The 26,249-nt window shown below is 43.0% G+C and overlaps 1 protein-coding gene across 1 annotated transcript in view; it reads left to right on the top strand.

The window, feature by feature from the left end:
- The window catches only part of LOC124597293 (delta and Notch-like epidermal growth factor-related receptor), a 576,119-nt gene that overhangs the window by 461,685 nt on the left and 88,185 nt on the right, over window positions 1–26,249 (top strand). Inside the window, exon 8 of the mRNA XM_047135929.1 lies at window positions 18,995–19,137. Within this exon, the coding sequence (XP_046991885.1) occupies window positions 18,995–19,137 (143 nt within the window). The remainder of the gene's footprint in view (window positions 1–18,994; window positions 19,138–26,249) is intronic.

A 26,249-nucleotide genomic window follows, 5' to 3' on the forward strand; every position in this document is an offset into this window, starting at 1 on the left:
TCGCTAGACGAAAGATCCGTACCCAAAGACTAGAAAGTTGCAATGGTCATACCAAGGTAGTAGGAGTAATCCGCTGAATTACAGGGCCATATCGTTAACGTCGATACGCAGCAGGATTTTGGAACATATATTTTGTCCGAACTAATGAATTACCTCGAAGCGAATGGTCTTTTAACATACAGTCAACACCGTTTAGAAAACATCGTCCGTGTGAAACAAAACTAGCTCTTTACTCATACGAAGTGCAGAGTGCTACTGACAAGGGATTTGAAACTGATTCCGTGTTTCTAGATATCCAAAAGGCATTTGACACTGTACCACACAAGCGGCTTGTAGTGAAATGGCGTGGTTATGAAATATCGTCTCAGTTATATGACTGTCGCAGAGGTCTCAGTTCGTAGTAATTGACGAAAAGTCGTCGAGTAAAACAGAAGTGATTTCTGGCGATCTCCAAGGTGGTGTTATATAGGCTATATGCTGTTTCTCATCTGTATAAACGATTTAGAACACATTCTGAGCAGCCGTCTTAGGTGGTTTGCAGGTGACGCTGTCGTTTATCGACCAGTGAAGTCATCAGAAGATCAAAACAAATTGCAAAACGATTTAGAAAAGATATTTGTCTGGTGCGAAAATTGGCAATTGACCCTGAATAACGAAAAGTGTGACGTCATCCACATGAGTGCTAAAAAAATCCGTTGAACTACGGTTACATGATAAATCAATCAAATCTAAGGGCTGAAAATTCGACTAAATACCTAGGAATTACAATTACGAACAACTTAAATTGGAAGGAACAGGTAGAAAACGTGTGAGTAAGGCTAACCAAAGACTGCGTTTCATTGGCAGGGCACTTAGAAAATGTAACAGATCTAGTAAAGAGACTGCCTACATTACGCTTGTCGTCCTCTTTTGGAGTACTGTTGCGCGGTGTGGGATTTTTACATAATAGTATTGGCGGAGTACATCGGGAAAATTCAAAGAAGGGCAGCGCGTTTTGTATTATCGTGAAATAGGTGAGGGAGTGTCACTGAAATGATACAGGATTTGGGCTGGACATCATTAAAGCAAAGGTGATTTTCGCTACTGCGAAATCTTCTCATGGAATTTCAATCTCTAAATTTCTCCTCCGAATGCGAAAATATTTTATTGACGCCTTCCTACATATGGAGAAACGGCCGCCATAATAAAATAAGGGAAATCAGAGCTCGCACCCAAAGATATAGGTGTTCGTTATTTCTGCGCTATGTACGAGATAGGAATAATAGAGAATTATTGTGAAGGTGGTTCAATGAACCCTCTGCCAGACACTTAAATATATTTTGCAGAGTATCTATGTAGATGTAGATGTAGACCTTGGCTTTTGGGACTGTCTGAAAGAGTCTATCGCGATTAGGGTTTGGGAACCACAATTCAGTCCTCCTGGTGGCTACACCCTTAGTAAAGTCTGGGAACTCGCATTGAGTCTGATCAAGAGGATGACGAAGACATCCCACAACGAACTGACTTCGGGTGCAAGAAGAACAACAGTGAAAACGCCACCAGCACTTGTGCCTGGTCCCGAATTTGAGGGAGGGTGTAATTGTGGAGCTGGCGGCGCAAGCCGTCCCTCCCCCCCCCCCCCCTCAATGGGAGCGGACCGCGTAGAGAACGCAAAGACCGGGGGAGGCGGTATGGCAGGTGGGATGACGTGGGGGGAGGCGGGGGGAGGGAGGAAAATGTTCCAAATGTGTGTGAAATCTTACGGGACTTAATTGCAAAGATCATCAGTTCCTAGGGAGGACGACGGTTCAATCCCACGTCCGGCCATCCCGATTTAGGTTATCCGTGATTTCCCAAAATCGCTCCAGGCAAATGCCAGGATGGTTCCTTTGAAACGGCACGGCCTACTTCCTTCCCCGTCCTTCCCTAACCCCATGAGACCGATGACCTCACAGTTTGGTCTCTTCCCCCAAACAACCCCAACCCTTCATCAGTTCCTAAGCTAACACACTACTTAACCTAAATTATCCTAAGGACAAACACACACACCCATACCCGAGGAAGGACTCGAACCTCCGCCGGGACCACCCGCAAAGTACATGACTGCAGCGCATTAGACCGCTCGGCTAATCCCGCGCGCCGAGGAAAATGTAAACCCTGCTCAAGCCCCTAGGCAGTCACCAAAGCTACAGACCAATTTCACTACTGTCATATCAAAGCCCTTACCCAGTTCCTAAAAGACCACAACATTATCACCCTTGAGCAGTTTAGCTTCCGCCCAGAACACAGCAGTATCTATCAGTTCCTACCGCTGGTGGAACACGTGTGCACGGTGAGAGATACTAAGCACAGCACTGGTATGATGGTGCCATTTGGACATTACATGATCAACATGACTGATTCGTTTCTGGCAGAGAGAAAGAATTCTGTCAGGTGCGGCGAGCATCTTAGCACGATCAGGAGGAACGCTGTGCTCGGGGTCCTGCAGGTTTCATTTCTGGCCTCACATTATACATACTTTACATCGACGATGTGCCAAATTTGGCAGGAGGTGCAATTCTCCTGTACGCAGATGACATGCCGGGCTATAGAAGCAGCAGAAACGTTAAATTCCTAGCCAGGAAGCTACAAGAACATCTCTGTCACCACCATTTGGTAAAAGATCTGGAAGATTAAAATAAACCCAGACAAAAGCTTTGCAGTATCGTTTACCTACCTCTCAAAACATTGAAAACATCTGCCGGACAGCAGAAACATCATATTTTGAATCGAAACGTTTCGCAAGTGTTTCTGAAATGTCAGAATACGAGAGACTCACAGATTGACAAGTAGGTGACAATTTCTGAAGAAGTATAAATATCTCCCAAAAACACTACCTCTGTGGCAGTCAGAAAATTACAATGGGCGCCAGACTTGTTCCACCTTGCTTAATATGCAGTAACATAGCTACAGTAAGTCCAGTGTTCGAATGGCTATATAAATGGCCGTTGGTCCGACCTAAACCAAAAATTTGTACCTCATGTTCCTAGCTCAAATAGGAACCGAGCAGCAAGACCCCTCCTCGAAACCGAGATTCTGCGCTTGGCCCTTCCTTACATATTTATCCAGCCAGATAAACTGAACTTAAAATTTAACGTGGAATCCGAACGACATGTTTCTGGCGACTGCTCACATCGATGAGAGGTGAAGGCTAGGTCTAAGAGAAGAGCGAAAAAATCAGTGGTCCGACCGACCGAGAGTCAAACTGCGACTTTTTCGGTTTCCTGTTAGGCGCTTTACCGCTAGACCACCAGGCCTGACTTTAATATCCGTATCTGTAGGTTTTGATGAGTGAGTTTGCGAGTACCAAACTGTGATATAAATTTCGGCTTGATACCTTCATCCGTTCCTGAGAAAAAGACGTCTTTAACTGTCGGAGAGACAGAGAGAAACAGTGATTCTATGAGAAGTTCTGTTTCAACTGAGTGGATACGGAACCGTAAAAAGGCAGTAAAAGAGAGCGAAAGAGGAAAAGGATAGGCTATGAGGACAGATGGAAGGCTCGGAAAAAAGGAATAGTGGTGGTGGATGAAATTTTCACTGCCAGTGTTCTGCCACCAAGTTGAGTACAGGTGGTGGCGTAAAGTTTCAGATCATCAGTCCTTGCACCAATGTCCTGGATTACGCTTCGAACCTGTCCGCAGTATTTCGTGAAATGCGGTCGTTTGACGCTGTTCGTGCTGATCTAACACCTGTCAGATTCTATACCACGGTCCGAAGAGTTTCAAAACGTATCATGATTTTATTCACACAAATCATAAACGGGAGAGGTGAAAGGTGTATCCCTGTAGCACTCCCGTATGTATTCTGCCCAACTATGATATTTTGACCTATTTTCCTGACATAGATTAAATATATTCAGTGTATAAATTGTCGATGTGTTATTGGGCGAATATGAGCGTCTGCTAGAATCTGTAATAATTTATTGTGACTTTATCAAAAGCTTGTTTTGAAGTGGACGACGACAGAATGTGTTTCTAGTCTGAATTCTCTATGTTTTTTCTATTAAGAACTGAAAACTAGCCATCACATCATGAGCTTCCTTTTCGAAATCCATTTTTCTCCTCTCTCCTGATGCGTCCATAGTGTCTATATAAATCATTTTTCATGACGTTAGCAAACATTTTACACTCCGAGTTTAGTAACCCTATTTATCAGTAGTTATCACAGTTACTGAAGTCATCGTCTTTGAAGATAGGAATAACAATTGATGTAGCTCAGCTCGCAGAGGTATCATCTCCTGATAAGATCATACCTAAGAAAGTTAGGAATCTGTCTATAAATGACTTGCTTACATACTAAAACAGCTCTAAATTCATTAAATCTTCTCCATGACTTTAATTTTTTTTTATAGTTCTTTGAGTTCAAAAGTTGTCAGTTTATCCATCGATTTGAAATCTGTAGCATTACAAGTATTGGGTGCATTAATTCATTATTCACATGCATAATTTCATATCGTTTTCGATAAATTTATCTAACACAACAGATACCAATAATAGAGATTTTAGTCATCAAAAATATATTTTACTTCACTACTTACAATAGTCAGCCAACACTGAAGTAACTTTTCGATTCCACGACAGTAGAAACCACGCGGTTTTGAGACAAAACTCGTCGAGCCGTGTTCGGAGTGCATTTTCATTCGGAAAGGAAATTCCTTGAAAGTTGTTTGATAGAGATCGGAAAAGATGAAAACCTGAGGTCGTAAGATGATATCACACTTAAAGTCATGTATAACGAAATACGTAGTTATCGCATCTAACATCAGACGAGGCACCAATGTTAGCACTGAATAGGGGATCTTACAGGAATTTTATAGAGGGGACTATGCTCCAGACTGAACGCTGAAAGGCATAATCAGTCTTAAATGATGATGATGTCTTTCGGAGAAATCTTGTTTTGGACTGAAACAGCTACGGTCTGATGCGTACGTCGCAGTGGTTTGCAAAGTATGGTTGTGGGTGTGGATGCAGAAGTAGATTTAAAAATTACTATTTTCATATAATATGCAATAACATCCCTTTAGAATTTTTAAAATAATTGGGGAAAGTGAGAACCAAACGAGGATTCAGCTTGGTTTATAGAGTGTGTGATAATGAAAGAATACCATCAGACTTTCAAAAAAAGTATAATCCACACAAACAGAAAGACACTAAGGGGCGATATGAGAGAGGTCATGCATCCAAGTTGCTGAGAGGAATAAATATATATATACAGCGGAAAGAAAGTTCACGCTTTCCTAGATGACGATCAATTATGCTTCCTGAAAGTTAAAGGTGCAAGGGAGGCAGTTCTGACGTGACACTTAGAAACGGAAGTAGGACTTGCGAAAAATCAAGACAAGTCCATAGTACTTTTCCGCCTGGAAAACGCATTGTGCAATATAAAATGCAGTAATATGTTCGAAAGAAGAGAAAAATAAGAAGAGAAAAATAAGAGTAAGCTATAGAGAAAGCCGGTCGGAGTGGCCGTGCGGTTCTAGGCGCTACAGTCTGGAGCCGGGCGACCGCTACGGTCGCAGGTTCGAATCCTGCCTCGGGCATTGATGTGTGTGATGTCCTTAGGTTAGTTAGGTTTAATTAGTTCTAAGCTCTAGGCGACTGATGACCTTAGAAGTTAAGTCGCATAGTGCTCAGAGCCATTTGAACCATTTTATAGAGAAAGACGTGTAGTGTACATTATGTACAAGAACAAAGGGGGAATAATAAGAATGGAACACCAGGAACGAAGTGGTTAGGATAATTAGTGTGTGAAACCAGGATGCATTCTTTCCTCCCTTCTGTTCAACTCAAACATGGAAGAAGCGATGATGGAAATAAAGTTTCAAGAGCAGAATTAAAGGAGGAGGAGGAGATTAGTGTTTAACGTCCCGTCGACAACGAGGTCATTAGAGACAGAGCACAAGCTCGGATTAGGGAAGGATGGGGAAGGAAATCGGCCGTGCCCTTTCGAAGGAACCATCCCGGCATTTGCCTGAAGTGATCTAGGGAAATCACGGAAAACCTAAATCAGGATGGCCGGACGCGGGATTGAACCGTCGTCCTCCCGAATGCGAGTCCAGTGTGGCAGAATTAAAATCCGGGGTAAAAAATACAAACCACGTGAATGATAAGATTCGTTGATGGTATTGCCATCTTCAGTGAAAGTGAAGAAGGATTAAACATATGTTGAATGGAACGAACAGTGTAAGGAGGACACAAGATGGAATGAGAGTCAACTGATGAATGACCACAGTAATGAATGGTAGCAAAAGTGAGAATAACGAGAAACTTAACATCAAAATTGGGGATCACGAAGTAGATGAACGGAAATTATTGAACTACACTGGAAGGAAGATAGCACATGACAAACGAAGCAAAGTGGAGATTAGCACAAGCCAAGTGGGTATTTCCATGCAACAGAACTTTACTAGTATCAAAGATCGGCCTTAACCCGAGGAAAAAACTTGTGATAATGCGCATTTAGAATGCGCTACTATGTTGTTATAAATCGCGGAATGTGGGAAAACAAGAAAAGAAGAGAATCGAAGCAAAGTACTTGAAATGTGGTGCTTTGTAGGGATGTTGAAACTTAGGTGGACTGATAAGAAAAGGAATGAGGTGGTTATCTGTAGAATCGGGTAAGAAAGGAAGGTATCGAAGACACTGACAAGAAGAAGGGACATGAAGCCAGGACACCTGTAAAGACTTCAAGGAATACCTTCCAGGATACCATAGGGAGATGTAGGGAAAGACAGAGACGGAATACATCACATAAATAATTGAGGAAGTAAGGTGAAAGTGCTAGTTTGAGATGAAAAGGTTACCACAAGCGAGGAATTCATGAATTTATGGCAGAATACAAAAAAACCAATCAGTAAATTGACAAGTCAAAAAAACAAAAATAAAAAAAAGAAAAGATACTCATAAATATCGAGAAGAGAGAGGCTTATTTGCAGTTCTAGACGCCAGACGCTACAGTGCGAAGTGCCTCTTATCCATAGCGAACTCCGTGGGCGTTAAATAAAAGCAAAGTCTCTCCAGTGGTGGAAGTAATTTCTGTTTGTTGCACGGCGCTTCTTGGAAACAAAGTGGGAGCGCCCAAGGCGCGCGGCCCGGTCTGCGCAAGAGGCAGCTGTTTGCCAATTACTGCGCGCGCGCCGGCTGGCGGCAGCGTGACGTCACTGTTGCTGCTCTGCTGCTCCCTGCTGCCTGCGCGTCCCGTTTATATGCTAATGGCCCCGGCGCAGGCCTTATTTGAATAGCAAAGCCCTCGCGGCCTCAGCCACCCATTACGCGCGCGTTGCGCTGCGATCGTTCCTCCCGCCGGCATCCGATGATGCTTTATTGCTGCACCGGGGGACGAAAAGACAGCGAACAAGTGGCGCCGACTCAGACGTACCGAGTTTGGCGCAGTTTGAGGCCGAAATCGTACGGTTATATTAGACCGACACTCTCGGTGTCCTAACGCCAACAATTCAGCGATATGCATGGTTGCTCTAGGATTCACACTAGCGATATCTTTTTTTGGTTCTACGCCTCTTTTCTGCAGTCGCAGATATGCAAATGATACGCTACTGGCCGTTAAAATTGCTACACCAAGAAGAAATGCAGATGACAAACGGGTATCCATTGGATATTCTCGATATTTATGAGTATCTTTTCTTTTTTTTATTTTTTTTTTTTGACTTGTCAATTTACTGATTGGACTAGAAATGACATGTGATTACATTTTCACGCAATTTGGGTGCATAGATCCTGAGAAATCAGTACCCAGAACAACCACCTCTGGCCGTAATAACGGCCTTGATACACCTGGGAATTGAGTCAAACAGAGCTTGGATGGCGTGCACAGGTACAGCTGCCCATTCAGCTTCAACACGACACCACAGTTCGTCAAGAGTGGTGACTGGCGTATTGTGACGAGCCGGTTGCTCGGACACTATTGACCAGACGTTTTCAGTTGGTGAGAGATCTGGAGAACGTGCTGGACAGGGCAGCAGACGAACATTTTCTGTATCCAGCAAGGCCCGTACGGGACCTGCAACATGCGGTCGTGCATTATCCTGATGAAATGTAGGGTTTCGCAGGGATCGAATGAAGGGTAGAGCAACGGATCGTAACACATCTGAAATGTAACGTCCACTGTTCAAAGTGCCGTCAATGCGAACAAGATGTCACCAAACACGGTGAACCACGAAAATTTACTTTTAAAACCTTTTGTTAAAGAATTTACTTTATTTACTATCGATTCATCAAGAACGTTAACACACTATGTGGGCGTGGAAGTGGTTGCCAAGGAGTAACTGATGGGAACAAATTAAATTTCAACCAATGGAAATTTTACTCATAAAAGCCTTTTCAAAAACAGATTTAAAATTTATAAACAGAAAAGCACCCTCGAAATATCAAGTTACAATTTAGCAAAAGTGAATTTTATTCCTGAAACCTTTTTGGAAACAGTTTTAAAGTTATAAGCAGAAAAGCATCCACGAACTATCAAGTTACAATTATTCATAGGCAGAATAAAAAATTTTTTTGTTACAGTAGGAGCCTTCGGGCTGAGAAGCTTCCTCTCCCTTTCAACACGGCCGTAGCCACGGCCGCTCATAACGACCTCTGAAAAAGTACACTGGTGCAAATATGCAACACACCAGATTACTTTAAACTAAATTTTTTAACATCTCACACAAACACATTAACTATGCACCCCGTAAGTGGAATGGAAATGGTACAAACACTCACACTAAAAACTTATTTTCCACCGAAAGTGCAATTTGTTTTTAAAAGGGCTCTTACGGTGGAAGGGTGGCAACTTTATAAAAATGACTATTTAAATAAAACCCATGACATTCAGACTTACACAAAGTGTAAAACATGCTCTACATTACACATATACTGCCTCGCAAGATGATAGGCAAGATAAAAACATATTTCAGGAATTCCGCCCTTACCTTAATTCTATACATTCCTTAACACCGAATCCGACAAACATGACAGAGGCAGCTAATAACGTATGGCAGATTGACAGATGGCGGGGGGGGGGGTTACGAAACACCCGAACCGCAGATTGCTCTAAACCTCCCCAATTCCACAAGGGAAAAACGGACCACCTAATTCACAATAACCATCTTCTCGCGGGTGGGCAAACGGAGAAGAATGGTGGGGTGACCCCAAAACAAAGCGGCTGGTGATCTCACCAAGGAAACAAGAAAATTTTAACAAGTGAATGAAACAACATGTCTCCAATCACTTAACTTCTAATAAACTGCGATTGCTGGCGAAGACATGGCGCAGCACCCCCAACGCTCTCCCGAACCGTCCGCTGCCAGCCGCTTCAACGGACGCAGGAAGGCGCGCCGATCTCCCGTCGCACGGCGTCGCAGCTCGCACCGGCCAGTCCGATGTCGTGGTTCCGCTCCTGTTGCTCTCTTGTGAATCGCGAAGCCACTACCCCTTTCTCTACGGCGCTGCCCCCTGGACTCAGGTGGAGACCTCACATGCTCCGACGCTCAAGGCGGACAAGCCATCTCGTGTCTCAGTGCGCGACCAAACAACCAACCAATCCAACCGCCAAGGACGGTTGCCCGAGCAACTCGAGCGGACTGGCAGCCTAACATGCAGACACAGATGAAGGAACTGAGCCCCGACCGGGCGACCACTAGCTATGTTCTGTTACTGGCGGAGTGGCAAGACTCATTTTCTGGCTTAAAGTTTTATCCAAAAGACAGACATACTTGCACTACGACGGCAGACAGACACTGACTGCCCCAAACTGAGCCGGCTGACCAACTGACTAGACTCAGCTTGACAGACTGACAGACTCCCCCTAGCGAGCTTATAGCGCCCCTAAAATGCAAGTGAACTTGCAACCCTTTTCCTTTTCCACCAGAGGGAGACACCAAAGCTGCGATTTCCACAGCGGCGCCTCCGCCAGAAACGGAGGGCGACTGCCTCACACTACGTGCTGCGGCGCGCTCTTCAAAACAGCAATTTTTACCACGGCTCCCATGGATACGACCATCATGATGCTGTAAACAGAACCTGGATTCATCCGAAAAAAATGACGTTTTGCCATTCGTGCACCCAGGTTCGTCGTTGAGTACACCATCGCAGGCGCTCCTGTCTGTGATGCAGCGTCAAGGGTAACAGCAGCCATGGTGTCCAAGCTGATATCCATGATGCTGCAAACATCGTCGAACTGTTCGTGCAGGTGGTTGTTGTCTTGCAAACGTCCCTATCTGTTGACTCAGGAATCGAGACGTGTCTGCAGGATCCGTTACAGCCATGCGGATAAGATGCCTGCCACCTCGACTGCTAGTGATACGAGACCGTGGGGATCCAGCACGGCGTTCCGTATTACCCTCCTGAACCCACAGATTCCATATTCTGCTAACAGTCATTGGATCTCGACCAACGCGAGCAGCAATGTCGCGATACGATAAACCACAATCCCGATAGGCTACAATTCGACGTTTATCAAAGTCGGAAACGTGATGGTACGCTTTTCTCCTCCTTACACGAGGCATCACAACAACAACGTTTCACCAGGCAACGCCGGTGAACTGCTGTTTGTGTATGAGAAATCGGTTGGAAACTTTCCTCTTGTCAACAAGTTGTAGGTTTCGCCACCGGCGCCAACCTTGTGTGAATGCTCTGAAAAGCTAATCATTTGAATATCACAGCATCTTCTTCCTGTCGGTTAAATTTCGCGTCTGTAGCACATCTTCGTGGTGTAGCAATTTTAATGGGCAGTAGTGTATAAATTAGATACAGTCTTTTGCGATTGTGTTGGAAGTCTTTCAAGGGTACTCCGATTACTCGTTACCACGCATTTCGTCCGGATTTACGATATATGCAGTTCTTCGTCATAAATTAAAGAGACTGGAGTTGCTCTCTACTAAAAGTACGGTTCGGTAGTTTGGGTACAGTACATGAATAACGTATTACATGGTAGGATTACCGGTAGTATTGGTAGCATTGGTAGAGAAGGGAAAATGAATGTGTGTAAGAGCAAATGGGAAACGACGACTTCTCTTTGATCTTTGTTTGCTTCTGTGTTTGTTTTGCATATAATTAAAACTGAACAAATTTTAGCATAAGTTCACTGTGTATTCTATAACCTTAAAAAGTGTAAATTGCATTTTGTAGGTAGTACTTCTGCGTTCGGATGTAACCAAAGCAATTACTTTTGACGCAAGTACAGTTTACATGCACAAATTGTTATCACTGATGAGGATGACACCTACTAACAGAAACATGTTTTATATAAGCTCGATGAAGTACTGTAATGGTGTTTGATTTTTTTTTTGTCTTGTGGTTGTTTAATGTTAAATTTTTCTTTTGAGGAAGTTGCGTTCCTAGCGCTATATGTAAATCTGTTTATCGTTTTTTGATATTGACGTTACAAATCAAGAAGTTTCGAATAAAATCTGAATTAAGCATTGACAGTTTCAATTTCTCTATAAATACTGTATGCTCTTAACTAACAGGCAGGAAGATTACTTTGTAGAACAAAATTGTTCCATAGGTTTCATTGAGTTTTAAATGTCGTCGCTTAATATTTAGATGGTACACCGCTTCCGGTTTCCAGCAGATTCTAGTAAGAAACTGATTCCACGTGCGGACAAAATGACCAAAATGAGTTAATGACCGATAGGTATGCAACGCACCTAACGCACAGGTAAAGCGCGAACAATTTAGCAGACCATGGCTACTACGAAAACTACCAGAGTCTGCACTTAATTATTGTAGTCTACGGTAGCCTACAGTACTTTTACAGCTCTGAAAGATACAGAAGTGGGAGATACAGACGGCCAAGTATTCAGGAAACTATGTTTGGTGAGGCTTGGGTGAGGCATGAGCCGTTCATGTTAGCTTCGTTTCCAGGCAGCGGCTGACGTCGCAGAAAGATTACAGAACGCCATTCCAAGTGATAATAAATGTGATGAACGTGACGTTGTAAGTCCTTTCATGCAATTACATTAAGCCTGTCATACTAATTTGGCTCTTTGCTGGTCAATAGCGCTTAGAATTTAATGTAGTAACTTTACGCGCTTATCCAAGCGTAGTCATCAAACACTATCACCGACCCCAAGTAATTGAAAAATGGGTTATTCATCTCCCATATTTTTAGCCTGTTTCTAGCTGATGGTATTTCGTCTGGCCTGCGTGCATGCCTTTTGAGCATCCGTCGAATTTACTATCCCACATATATAGTTCCAGCCTATCCACGTTCTATAGTTCTATGAAATCGTCCTCGTGCTAGGACATTATACATACACACACATTAACTTCCTGCGTCTTTGACCCGGTCATCGGATTACTTTCGTAACACATTTTATGTCAATCACATTGAAGAAAACGATTTCTCAATTTGAGCATGCGCGTTCCTTTCTGACATTCTCACAGCCTAACTGCCGGCGCCAACTCAGTTTACCTGAGAGCCCGCGGCCCTGGGGTGAGGTAGCACGCTTCTGACGTTTGAGCTAACAAGGGAACCTCCCCATCGCACCCCCCCCAGATTTAGTTATAAGTTGGCACAGAGGACAGGCCTTGAAAAACTGAACACAGATCGATCGAGAAAAAGACTAAGAAGTTGTGTGGAACTATGAAAAAAATTAGCAAAATATACAAACTGAGTAGTACATGCGGAAGATATACAACATCAAGGAAAGTCTGAACTCAGGAGCGCCGTGGTTCCGTGGTTACCGTAAGAAGCTGGCTCAAGTCTTCCCTGGAGTGAAAAGTTTACATTCTTCATTTTCGCAAAGTTATGATCTGGCCGTTCGTTCATAGACGTCTCTGTTCACTGTAATAAGTTTTGTGTGTGTGTGTTTTGCGACCGCACCGTAAAACCGTGCGATTAGTAAACTAAAGGACGTGCCTCTCCAATGGGAACCGAAAACATTTGATCACAAGGTCATAGATCCACCGATTCCTCCTCAGGAAAACACGTCTAATATATTCTATACGACACTGGTGACGGCATGTGCGTCACATGACAGGAATATGTTGTCGACCCACCTAACTTGTACACTTGGCGGATGGGTAAAAAGATTCTTCTACCTTGCCCGATTCAGGTTTTCTTGTGGGTGTGATAATCACTCCCGAAAAAGTGATGAAAACATAAGAGTTTGTCACAGAAACTGCAACAAATGAAAGCAACAGTTTCACAGTCGCACAGTTTTCCCTGTGCTCTGTCAAAACATATGTTTTTAACGTTTTCAAATTTTTCCGTGTGTAGACCGTCAAATCCTGCACATGTCCAAGCAAATCTGAACATGTCCTGGATTTTGGAGAGCGAAGTTGATTATGTGCGAGTGCCTGAACTTTGATAATTGTCTGAAAATAAAAAATTAAACTCTTCACTCGATGAACAAAGAACCTCTCGTTCTGCAGCTGCTCACGCTAACCGCGGGACCACGGGCACTCCTGAGCTCACGCTCTCCTGTATGTTGCTTATGTTCCACATGGACTACTCAGTTTGTATATTTTGCTTATTTTTTTCATAGTTCCACGCAACTTCTTCCTGTTTTCTCGATTGATCTGTGTTCAGTTTTTCAAGGCCTATCCACTGCGCCAACTTATAACTAAATCTAAGGGGGGTGCGATGGGGAGGTTCTCTTGTAAGTACAGCTATTGGCATGGTACACACGTGCCCTTTATTTTACATTTTATGCCAGTCTTTTGCACTTTTGGGCGTTCTGTATTAATGTTGGACCATGCCTCTTTAGGCAGTTTGTAGTTTTAGTGTGTTTCGAAGAAGGCGTGGTTATCCGCGCCGAAACCTAGGCCAACATTCGGCTTCTATGTGCAATCGAGGCGAATTCTTTATAATTATTAAATTATTCACGATTCCTGACGCGCTGCAATATTAAAAGTTCTCATATGTAAAAAGTAATTTCGTGAATCTCCGTAGTTAATACTGATGCTTCTGGAGAGAGCAAGGAGGACTGTCTCCGACTTGTCTGGTCATCAAAAAATGTAGTTCCTGCAGGTTTCCCAGTATTTTAATTAGCCAGAACAGCATTTTTTCGTCTTTTTTTGACCATTCCATTTGTTTCTGGATCTAAGGTACCTGTCCTAGAAAACCATAATTTATTCTGAATACACGTTTTACAGGAAAATAATCCTCAGCATTTTTAGTTATTTTAATGCAAACGTTGACGTTGTGCATTAAATTATTTGCACGGTGCGACATTACAAACACTTAACAAATACGCCACAATGAACTCAGCCCGTGGATGATTTGGATCGTGGGAACTCCGTCTATGACTAAAGAATCACTGAGCCTGAAAGAAAAACATGCCGAGCCTTACTGTCACAATCGCGCTCATATTTGTAATCTTTGTTAAAAATTACTATCACAGCTATTTTTGTCATTTTCAAACAATTTTATGACAGTCATATTGTGACAAATTATTTTTATTTTCGTCTAAACTTATCATCTTCAGGTAATTTGACCTACCTGACGCAAATATGCGATCCTTTTTGTATGAGTTACATATTGTTTTTCTTATATGAAGTCTCTTATTTTGAAATTTGATAAATGTCCTAATATTATCAGACACTATCAAGTATAATCGTATGTACTTCTTGTGTAGCGTTTGCATTACCTTTAGATGGTAATCCTGGGTTCCTGCCTCTTCAAACAATGAAGCACATGACATTGCATATTATTATCAGACACTATTTGTTTCGCCAATTGGATATTTAACTTCAAGAAGAAGTATAATACTAACATTATAAATCAGAAGTCTTTATTGTCTAGAAAACATTATATATTTTTTCTAAAACAGAGAAATGATAAGTTAGACCAAAATATTTGGCTCTGTTGAGTCAATAATTAAATATTTAGATCGTGTAATACATTTAAGGCGTCTAAGGCTGAGTTCATATGCGACATTCTCAAGCTCTCTTTTTGTGAGGTGATCAGGTACTTAAATTATAAATGAAAATTATGAATTACCTCTTCAAAATCATATACATAAGTACATTTTAAAGTAAAATTCCATAATACAGTCTCGATGACAACAGGAGTTTATTTAGATGGGCAACCGGTTTCGGTCTATAATTTGGTCCATCTTTAATGTGTATGCCCCATAATGGCGACTGAGCAGTAGACATCCGTGTTCTTACGGGTATTCCTCCTCCAAGCGCCACCAGTCGTCATCATGGGGCTTACGACTTGAAGATGGTGTAAATTATAGTTCGAAGCCGGTTGCCAACATAAATAAACTCCTGTTACCATCGAGACTGTTTTTCTAAATTTTAATATCTTATACCGATAGCTGTTAACGCTCCATTAATAGAATCCTTTCTAAAATTTATTTCTTAAAGTAAGTTATGCATATCATCTCAATGTAAGGCAACTGTTCAACCAGAGTGGCACATTGTACGAAGGGAGATCTTACTCTGGGTTTCCTACACACACACTTCTGTTGTGATATATTTAACAGATGTGTCATCAGTGTGTGATTGAAATGGCGTGGCAACTGGAAACGTAACGATACAGACGTATACACAGCGGGTTCTCGAATGACTCCATGAGCTCTTTTCTATCGTCAAGGAATTGAACGACTGCTAATACGTACATCAGAAAAAGTTTAGCATCACCCCGGTTCCGAGAACTCTGAAGACAGATGTTGACTGTGGATACTGTATCACAGACACAGTCCCTTTGACCCTTCAGAGATGTCACTAGACCCGCCCAGAGATGTAAACAACCGTGCATGAGCAGCACCTATTAGACAGAGGGGGCCCGACAGCCGATCAGTTCCAGTCAATTCAACAGGAAGGAGGTACACGGCTTGTGTTGTCTGTAGTTCAACCATGCCTAGACGGTCAATACATCGGTTCCATCGCGTCCGCGTTGTTACTTTGTGCAAGGAACGGCGCTCAACAAAGAAAATGTCCAGGCGTCTCGGTGTGAACCAAAGTGATGTTGTTCGGACACGGAGGAGATACAGACAGACAGGAATTGTCGGTGACATGCCTCACGCAGGCCGCCCAAGAGCTACTACTGCAGTGGATGACCGTTACCTACGGATTATGGCTCGGAGGAACCCTGACAGCAACGCCCCCACGTTGAATAATGCTGTTCGTGCAGCCACAGGACGTCATGTCACGACTCAAACTGTGCAATAATCAGCCGCTTGATGCGCAACTTCTCCCGACGTCCATGGCAAGGTCCATCTTTGCAACCACGACACCATGCAGCGCTGTACAGATGGGCCCAACAACACGCCGAAAGGAACGCTCTGGATTGGCATTACTTTCTCTTCACCGGTGAGTGTCGCATATGCCTTCAACCAGACAATCGACGGTGACGTGTTCAGAGGCAACCCGGCCAGGCTGAACGCCTTAGACACTCTCGAGCCAGTGCAGCAAGGTGGAAGTTCCGTGCTGTTTTGGGGTGGCATTGTGTGGTGCCGACGTACGCAGCTGGTGGTCATGGAAGTTGCCGTAACAGCTGTACGATACGTGAATGCCATCCTCCGACCGATAGTGCATCCATATCGGCAGCCTTTTGGTGAGGAATTCGTATTCATGGATGATAGTTCGCTCCCCCATTGTTCTCATCTTGCGAATGACTTCCTTCAGGATAACGACATAGCTCGACTAGAGTGGCCCGCATGTTTTCGAGACATGAACCCTATCGAACATGACTGGGATAGATTGGAAGGAGCTGTTTATGGACGACGTGACCCTCCAACCACTCTGAGGGATGTACGCCGAATCGCCGTTGAGGAGTGGGACAATCTGTACCAACAGTGCCTTGATGAAGTTGTGGATAGTATGCCACGACGAATACAGGCATGAAACAATGCAAGAGTAGGTGCTACTGGGTATTGGAGATACAGATGTGTACAGCAATCTGGACCAGCACCTCTGAAAGTGTAGCTGTATGGTGGTGCAACATGCAATGTGTGGTTATCATGAGCAATAAAAATGGCGAAAATGATGTTCATGTTGATCCCTATTCCAATCGTCTGTACAGGTTCCGGAACTCCCAGAACCGAGGTGATAAAGACTTGTTTTTGATGCGTGTACAATCGGATCGTTGCTTACAGAGGCTTCGCTAGCTATATCGCAAAATAGTTTCGCGTATGTGCGTGCCTATGCGGTGTAGCGCCGCATTCAATAAAAATTTCTTCGCATAAGATAATGAAGTGTAACTAAATTTTGGAAGTTGTCTCGTACTATTGCAAAACCCTGATAGGATCATAATACGCGGATGTATCGGGTTCTACATTAAATATTAAGATCGTATTATATATTTAAGTTGTCTAAGGCGCTTACAACGCGGGTGTCACAGCCTCATGTAGTATTTGACGTAATCCAATACTCTAATTATTAACCATCTACATCTACATCTACATGATTACAATTCACAATTAAGTCCCTGGCAGAGGGTTCAATGAACCACCTTTAAGCTACTTCTTTACCGTGCCACTCTCGAAAAGTGTGTGGGAAGAACGAACACACAAATCGTTCCGTGCAAGCTCTGATTCCCCTTGATGATGACTATTTCTCTCTATGTAGGTGGGCGCCAACAAAATATTTGCACTTTCTGAGGATAAAGTTTGTGATTTAAATTTCATGACAATGTCACGTCGCAGGAGAAGCGCCTCTGTTTTAATGACTCTCGCCCCAATTCGTGTATCATATCCGGTACTCTCCCACCCCTATTTTGCAATAATACAGAACATGCTGTCCATCTTTGAGCTTTTTCGATGTTCTCCGTCAATCCTGTCTCATGTGGATCCCACACCACATAGCAATATTTTAGAAGAGGTCGGACAAGCATAGAGTAAGCAGTCTCTTTAGTGGCCCTGTTACACTTTCTAAGTGTTCTGCAATAAATCGCAGAGTTTGGTTTGCTTTCCCCACAACATTATATAAGTGATAGTTCCCATTTAAGTTATTCATGATTGTAATTACTAAGTATTTAGCTCAGTTTACAGAATTTAGATTTGTGTGATTGATCATGTGATTAAAATTTAGCTGATTCTTCTCAGTACTCATATGGATTACTTAATACTCTTCATAATTTAAAATTAATTCCCACTATTTGCAGTATACAGATATTTCGTCTAAATCATTTTGCAATTCGTTTTGATCTCCTGATGACTTTACACTACAGTAAATGACAGCATCAACTGCAAACAGTCTAAGAGGGCTGCTCAGATTGTCTCCTAAATCGTTTATGTAGATCAGCAGCAACAGAGGGCCTACAACCCTTCCTTGGGGAACGTCAGGTATTACTTCTGTTTTACTTGATGACGTTCTGTCAATTATTATCTTTCTGACAGGGAATCACGAATCCAATCAGACAACCAAGACGATACTCCATAGGCATCTAAGTTTGACGGCCGCTGTCGGTAGTGCTCATTACTTTGTGAGAATAAAGAGCTACTTGTGTTTCACGAAAGCAACATTTTCTCAATCCGTGCTGGCTACATGTCAATAAATCGTTTTCTTCGATGTGATCCATAATGTTAGAACGCAATATATGTTCCAAAATCCTACTGCAAATCGACGTTAGTGATGTGTGTGTGTGTGAGTGTGTTTGTTTGTGTGTGTGTGTGTGGGGGGGGGGGGGGAGGGTAATTTAGCGGATTACTCCTACTCACTTCTCGGGTATTCGTTTCACTTGTGCGGCCTTGAGGTCTTAACCATTAGTGTTAATTGAGTGTTGAAAATTGTACATTACTGACAAAACCTTAAAACGACAAGTTACAGGAACAAAATATGTGTCTGTATCGGGTACTTCATTAAGTATCTAGATCGTGTAATACATATATGGTGTTTAACGTGGTTACAGTTCAGGTGGTACAGCTTCGATTACTCTTAATGCGAGATAATGTAGTACTCAGTACTTAGCTATGTAGGTGAGTTGCAATTGAGACACGTCGGTCTTTTACTGTTTGTGTGGTCTAATCCAAGTGTTTCGAGGCTGCGCGCTAACAGGCGATGTGGCGGTGTGCCGGCAGGTTTCACGGGCATGAACTGCGAGTACGAGTACAACGAGTGCGAGTCTTCGCCGTGCATGAACGGCGGCACCTGCACGGACCAGGTGGGCCGCTTCTCGTGCGCCTGCGGCCGCGGCTACACCGGCAACAGGTGCCAGGTCAAGGTGAGTGCCCCTGCTGGCCCGCTGCCCGCCACGCGCACCGTGGCCCACCGGTATTGACGCCCAGCTCACGGTTATACTGCTGGGGGAAGGTCTACCTCCTGTAGATGACGGCTATTTCACTTCTCTCTATGCTACATTGATAGCAAATAACTAAATTTTGTGGAAGAACTTGAGCCTTCGATACCGCTCGTTGTCTCTGACCCATGACGTAGTGTGTGTGGGTGACGTGATATAAGTGTGGGATGCTGCTTTGTTTTGATTTGGGCGCTAGTAGAATCAGTTGATGGTGGGTTTTGTGATATTGGGTTTGCAGATGGAGATGTGGATTGTAATGATACGGAAAGGTTATTAAATCTACAAGTATTCGAACAGAAGGTAATGATATTTATTGTGTTCACTCTGTCTCTGAACAAGTACTTCGAATGTTTCTTTGGTATTATGTTACAGTTAAATATTAGCTATGTAGGCAATGCTGTTCACCACTGGAGGTTATATGAGACTGTGACAGAAAACTAGATAAAAAATAAAGAAGATAACGAGCTCATGCTCCTAATCAGTCTGAGCTTAAATTATCTGTGATTGTCTTAGTAACAAGCATAAACCGTCATTAAAATGTACGTGATCTTGGAGTTGAGTGTAGATACATCTTTCGTCGAGAGGGGAGAGGTCGATGTTCTGCCTGATTTTATCCAGACACATAACGTACCCGTCATGTACTTGTCATGCGTGTCCGTATTCACGACAGTAGCCAGCCAAACCCTGCAGGCAGAAGAAAGACACTTATGCAGCGCATTCGATGCGAAGTATTTGATCACCCACCACACAACCCATACTTGGCTTTATCGATCTTCATCTCTTTGCTCATATGGCTATGAGGACATGAGGACAGCATTTTGGCACAGACAAGGAGCTGCAGGCAGCGTCCAGAATTGGCGGAAAGCAAAGGCCACTGTCTTTTATGATGAGGGTATCCGGAAGTTGGTATCAACCTACAACAAATATCTATGTTGGAGCGGCGACTTTGTAGAGCAGTAGCCGCTAGCTCTAGCTAAATTTTGAACATAAAAAGATTTTTGTTTTCATTGTGGTTGACATTTAAGATCTTTAAAAAAAATAGGCTGATTTCCAAGAATGTTTGCCTAACGAATCCGCCGGTCCCACAGGATAGATATCGAACATGCGTTCTAAATCGATCACGCGACTGTGGTGGCGGGAGTTATGACGAGTGTTTAGAGTGGTCGCTGCAGCAGCGACAAAAGAAGAATGTTGATTACGATACTTGTAATTACGAAGGGAATAACTCACTAGTCACCGACGTTGTCGTCATGAGCAAGTCCATTTGACGTGTTTGCTACGGGAGGGATTCCCTTCTTGCCATAACCTGGGTAGACTCTGCCAATGTCACGCAAAAATATGGGTACAGTATCACATGCGTCAACTTTTCATTGCTTCCGCAAGTTACGGAAATACAGAAACTGAAGCAAGTAGAGTTCGTCAAAAAAATGGTTCAATTGGCTCTGAGCACTATGCGACTTAACTTCTCAGGTCATCAGTCGCCTAGAACTTAGAACTAATTAAACCTAACTAACCTAAGGACGACACACACACATCCATGTCCGAGGCAGGATTCGAACCTACGACCGTAGCAGTCGCGCGGTTCCGGACTGCGCGCCTAGAACCGCTAGACCACCGCGGCCGGATAGAGTTCGTCCATTTCTCCTGAATTCCCTTCTCTTTTAACGGAAAATTTCACTGATTTCCACAGCAGGATGTTCTGAGTGTGCACACTACAGAGTAGTTGACGAACTCGTGGTTGAATTCCTCTGCTTTCAGTGACTTGTAGAACTGAATGCTGTATGTAATCGCTTTGCTACTGGCCATATAAAGTGCTTTATCAAACCGACTAAAGTTACCTTCTCTTTGGAGGTCACTCTTACCACAAAGCACTCTCGGCACTCTCATTCTACGCCCCTGAATGCCCAAATATGTTTGATTTCATTTTTTGTAAGTCGTACTCTCTAGTTTTTCCTTCTTGCTCGATGCGAATCGTCCACTTCAACAATTTTATTTGGTCCACGTATCGGTATACTGTCGTTCGTCACTGTCACATAACAGACTTATCTGCAAAACCCGAAATAGTTGCGCACGGTATTGGTAGGTAAGTCAGTTTCCGATGCTGTTACTTCCAGGGTGTAATCCTTAATTGAGCAAGATACAAAAATTATGCTGGTCTGGATCGATAATTTTGAATAGTCAGACCATATATTTTTCCTTATAGTCGTTCGTTTACCACAGTTTCCACAATGAAATTGTGTGTGACTAGGGCCTCCCGTCGGGTAGACCGTACGTCGGGTACAAGTCTTTCGATTTGACGCCACTTCGGCGACTTGCGCGTCGATGGGGATGCAATGATTATGATTAGGACAACACAACACCCAGTCCCTGAGCGGAGAAAATATCCGACCCAGCCGGGAATCGAACCCTGTCGCGATGACCTCTCAGCCCCGGTAGGGGGCGGACAATGAAATTGTAAAGCTATTTCACTATCAGAACTCTTCTTAGGAACTTTTATAGACTTCACCCCACCACTGTCTACATAGTCTCTTCTTTCGTCATCCGGTATTAGTCCATAACTGCGGAAAAAATTCAAACACTTCACATTACATAAACTCGGAATTAGATTCTTCCATACCAGGTAATCGGCCGCAGAAACGTCTACGACACCATGCATCTGAACTCTCTACCGACATAAATCTTATGCTTCCATAGTAACTTACAAATAATTTATCATAACTCCCGCCATCACAGTTGCATGATCGATGTACAACCGCCGCGTTCGATATCTATCTTGTGAGGCCCGAGGCTTCGATGGGCAAACATTCTTAGAAATAAGCCCTAGTACTTTTATGTGATGCAAACGGATGATGTCATCCTCGCCATTTTGCAATCATGTTTTTGTTATCCTTCAGGTCTTATGATGACCTATGACCTCAGCAGTTTAGTACCATAAGATGTTACCATAAGATCTTACCTTATGATGACGTCATCGGTCAAAGTCGATGCGGGCTACCGAAAGCTTCAGCATATCTAATGTTACTTATTATATTTACAGTGCATATGCAATATAGCAGTAAGAATACATAGAACACATGGTTAAAAGAGGAAGAACAAAACTACCGTACCACGAAAGAGTTATACGAATGATACGGAAATTGGTAGATGTGATGCACACGTACAGACAAACAGATAATTACTGTTTCAGAAAAAGAGAAAGAAATTGAGCCTTATGCAAGCAGGTATTCGGCTTCACATTGATACACAGAGCTGCTGGATGTTCTCCTGAGAGATATCGCTCCAACTTCTGTGCAATCTGCGCTTTAGATCGTCAAAGAATCTAGTTTGTTCGAGGGTCCTGCCAATAACGCTCCGAGCGTTCTCAATTGGGGAGAGATTTGGCGATCTTGTTGGAGAAGGAAGTGTTTGAGAAGCACGAAGACAAGCAGTAAAACATTTTGCTTGTGAGAGTAGATATTACCTTGCTGAAATATACGCCCAGTATGGCTTCCTACGAAGGGCAACAAACCGGGGCACAGAGTATCGGCGATGTAAGACTGTGCTGTAAGGGAGCTGCGAATGAGAACCAGAAGGATATTGCTGCGAAATGAAATGTTTACCCAGACCACCACTTCGGGTTGCTGGGTTGCTGGACTGTATAGTAGTCCACAGTTAGGCTGGTAACCCACTGCTGTCCAGGGTGTCTCCAGACACGTCTTCGGTCTCGAATATCATTGATTGGAGTAGATTTGATTTCAGCGAAGAGTTCCTCTTCGAATTGAGCCCTGATGCCCAGCGAAGACTTGTCTGAAATTGGCACAGGCAGTAGTGGGATACCAACCTGCCAGTCGCCCACCATTAAGACCGACAACCATTTCACCTTCCGGCAGACCCCTTTGATTATCATCCGCTGTTCCCTTACAGCACAACGGTACTTCTACGATATTCTACGTCCATTTCGTTGCCCTTCTGGCCAATCCATCCTGGGCTCATATTTCAACAAATAATTCTCTTCCGCACATGTCGTAAATTTCTACTGCTTATCTTCATTCTTGCCAAGACCTATCTTTGCCAGCACTGTCGCCAGATCTCTCCTCAATTGAGAAAGTTTGGGGCATTATAGGTTGTTGATGTTGTGGTCTTCAGTCCTGAGACTGGTTTGATGCAGCTCTCCATGCTACTCTACCCTGTGCAAGCTTCTTCATCTCCCATTACCTACTGCAGCCTACATCCTTCTGAATCTGCTTAGTGTATTCATCTCTTTGTCTCCCTCTACGATTTTTACCCCCCACGCTGCCCTCCAGTACTAAATTGGTGATCCCTTCATGTATCAGAATATGTCTTACCAACCGATGCCTTCTTCTAGTGAAGTTGTGCCACGAGCTCCACTTCTTCCCAATTCTATTCAATACCTCCTCATTAGTTATGTGATCTACCCATCTAATCTTCAGCATTTTTCTGTAGCACCACATTTCGAAAGCTTCTATTCTCTTCTTGTCTAAGCTATTTATCGTCCACGTTTCCCTTCCATACATGGCTACACTCCATACAAATACTTTCAGAAACGACTTCCTGACATTTAAATCTGTACTCGATGTTAACAAATTTTTCTTCTTCAGAAACGCTTTCCTTGCCATTGCCAGTCTACATTTTATATCCTCTCTACTTCGAACATCATCAGTTATTTTGCTCCCAAAATAGCACACCTCCTTTACTACTTTAAGTGTCTCATTTCCTAATCTAATTCCCTCAGCATCACCCGACATAATTCGAATACATTCCATTATCCTCGTTTTGCTTTTCTTGATGTTCATCTTGTACCCTCCTTTCAAGACACTGTCATTGCGTTCAACTGGCCTTCCAAGTCCTTTGATGTCTCTGACGGTATTACAATATCATCGGCGAACCGCAAATTTGTTATTTATTCTCCATGGATTTTAATACGTACTCCGAACTTTTCTTTTGTTTCCTTTATTGCTTACTCAATATACAGATTGAATAACGTTGGGGATAGGCTACAACCCTGTCTCACTACCTTCCCAACCACTGCTTCCCTTTCATACCCCTCTACTCTTATAACTACCATCTGCTTTCTGTACAAATTGTAAATACCCTTTCGCTCTCTGTATTTTACCCCTACCACCTTCAGAATTTGAAAGAGAGTATTCAAATCAACATTGTCAAAAGCTTTCTCTAAGCCTACAAATGCTAGAAACGTAGGTTTGCCTTTCCTTAATCTTTCTTCTAAGATAAGTCGTAGGGTCAGTATTGCCTCACGTGTTCCAACATTTCTACGAAATCCAAACTGATCTTCCCCGAGGTCGGCTTCTATCAGTTTTTCCATTCGTCTGTACAGAATTCGTGTTAGTATTTTGCAGCCGTGACTTATTAAACTGATAGTTCGGTAATTTTCACACCTGCTTTCTTTGGGATTGGGATTATTATATTCTTCTTGAAGTCTGAGGGTATTTCGCCTGTCTCATACATCTTGCTCACTAGATGGTAGAGGTTTGTCAGGACTGGGTCTCCCAAGTCTGTCAGTAGATCCAATGTAATGTTGTCTACTCCCAGGGCCTTGTTTCGACTCAGGTCTTTCAGTGCTTTTCAAACTCTTCACGCAGTATCATATCTTCATCTACATCCTCTTCCATTTCCATAATATTGTCCTCAAGTACATCGCCCTTGTATAGACCCTCTATATACTCCTTCCACCTTTCTGCTTTCCCTTCTTTGCTTAGAACTGGGTTTCCATCAAAGCTCTTTATATTCATGCAAGTGGTTCTCCTTTCTCCAAAGGTCTCTTTAATTTTCCTGTAGGCAGTATCTATCTTACCCCTAGTGAGATAAGCCTCTACATCCTTACATTTGTCCTCTAGCCATCCCTGCTTAGCCGTTTTGCGCTTCCTGTCGCTATCATTTTTGAGACGTTTGTATTCCTTTTTGCCTGCTTCATTTACTGCATTTTTAAATTTTCTCCTTTCATCAGTTAAATTCAATATTTCTTCTGTTACCCAAGTGTTTCTACCAGCCCTATTCTTTTTACCTATTTGATCCTCTGCTGCCTTCACTATTTCATCCCTCAAAGCTACCCATTCTTCTTCTACTGTATTTCTTTACCCCATTCCTGTCAATTGTTCCCTTATGCTCTCCCCGAAACTCTGCACAACCTCCGGTTCTTTCAGTTTATCCAGGTCCCATCTCCTTAAATTCCCACCTTTTTGCAGTTTCTTGTTTTAATCTACAGTTCATAACCAATAGATTGAGGTCAGAGTCCACATCTGCCCCTGGAAATGTCTTATAATTTAAAACCTGGTTCCTAAATCTCTGTCTTACCAAGATGTAATCGGGTTCTTCCATGTATACAACTTTCTCTCATGAATCTTAAACAAAGTGTTAGCTATGATTAAGTTATGGCTCTGAGCACTATGGGACTCAACGGCTGTGGTCATTAGTCCCCTAGAACTTAGAACTAGTTAAACCTAACTAACCTAAGGACATCACAAACATCCATGCCCGAGGCAGGATTCGAACCTGCGACCGTAGCGGTCTTGCGGTTCCAGACTGCAGCGCCTTTAACCGCACAGCCACTTCGGCCGGCCGATTAAGTTATGCTCTGCGCAAAATTCTACCAGACGGCTTCCTCTTTCATTTCTTAGCCCCAATCCACATTCACCTACTAGGTTTCCTTCTCTCACTTTTCCTACTCTCGAATTCCAGTCACACATGACTATTAAATTTTCGTCTCTCTTCACTACCTGAATAATCTCTTGTATCTCATCATACATTTCATCAATTTCTTCGTCATCTTTAGAGCTTGTTGGCATATAAACTTGTACTACTGTAGTAGGCGCGGGCTTCGTGTCTATCTTGGCCACAATAATGCGTTCACTATGCTGTTTGTAGTAGCTTACCTGCACTCCTATTTTTTATTATTAAACCTACTCCTGCATTATCCCTATTTGATTTTGTATTTATAACCCTGTATTCACCTGACCAAAGGTCTTGTTCCTCCTGCCACTGAACTTCACTAATTCCCACTATTATGGTTAGGACCCTGT

Source organism: Schistocerca americana, chromosome 1 (assembly GCF_021461395.2).
Source record: "Schistocerca americana isolate TAMUIC-IGC-003095 chromosome 1, iqSchAmer2.1, whole genome shotgun sequence".
NCBI lineage: Eukaryota > Metazoa > Arthropoda > Insecta > Orthoptera > Acrididae > Schistocerca > Schistocerca americana.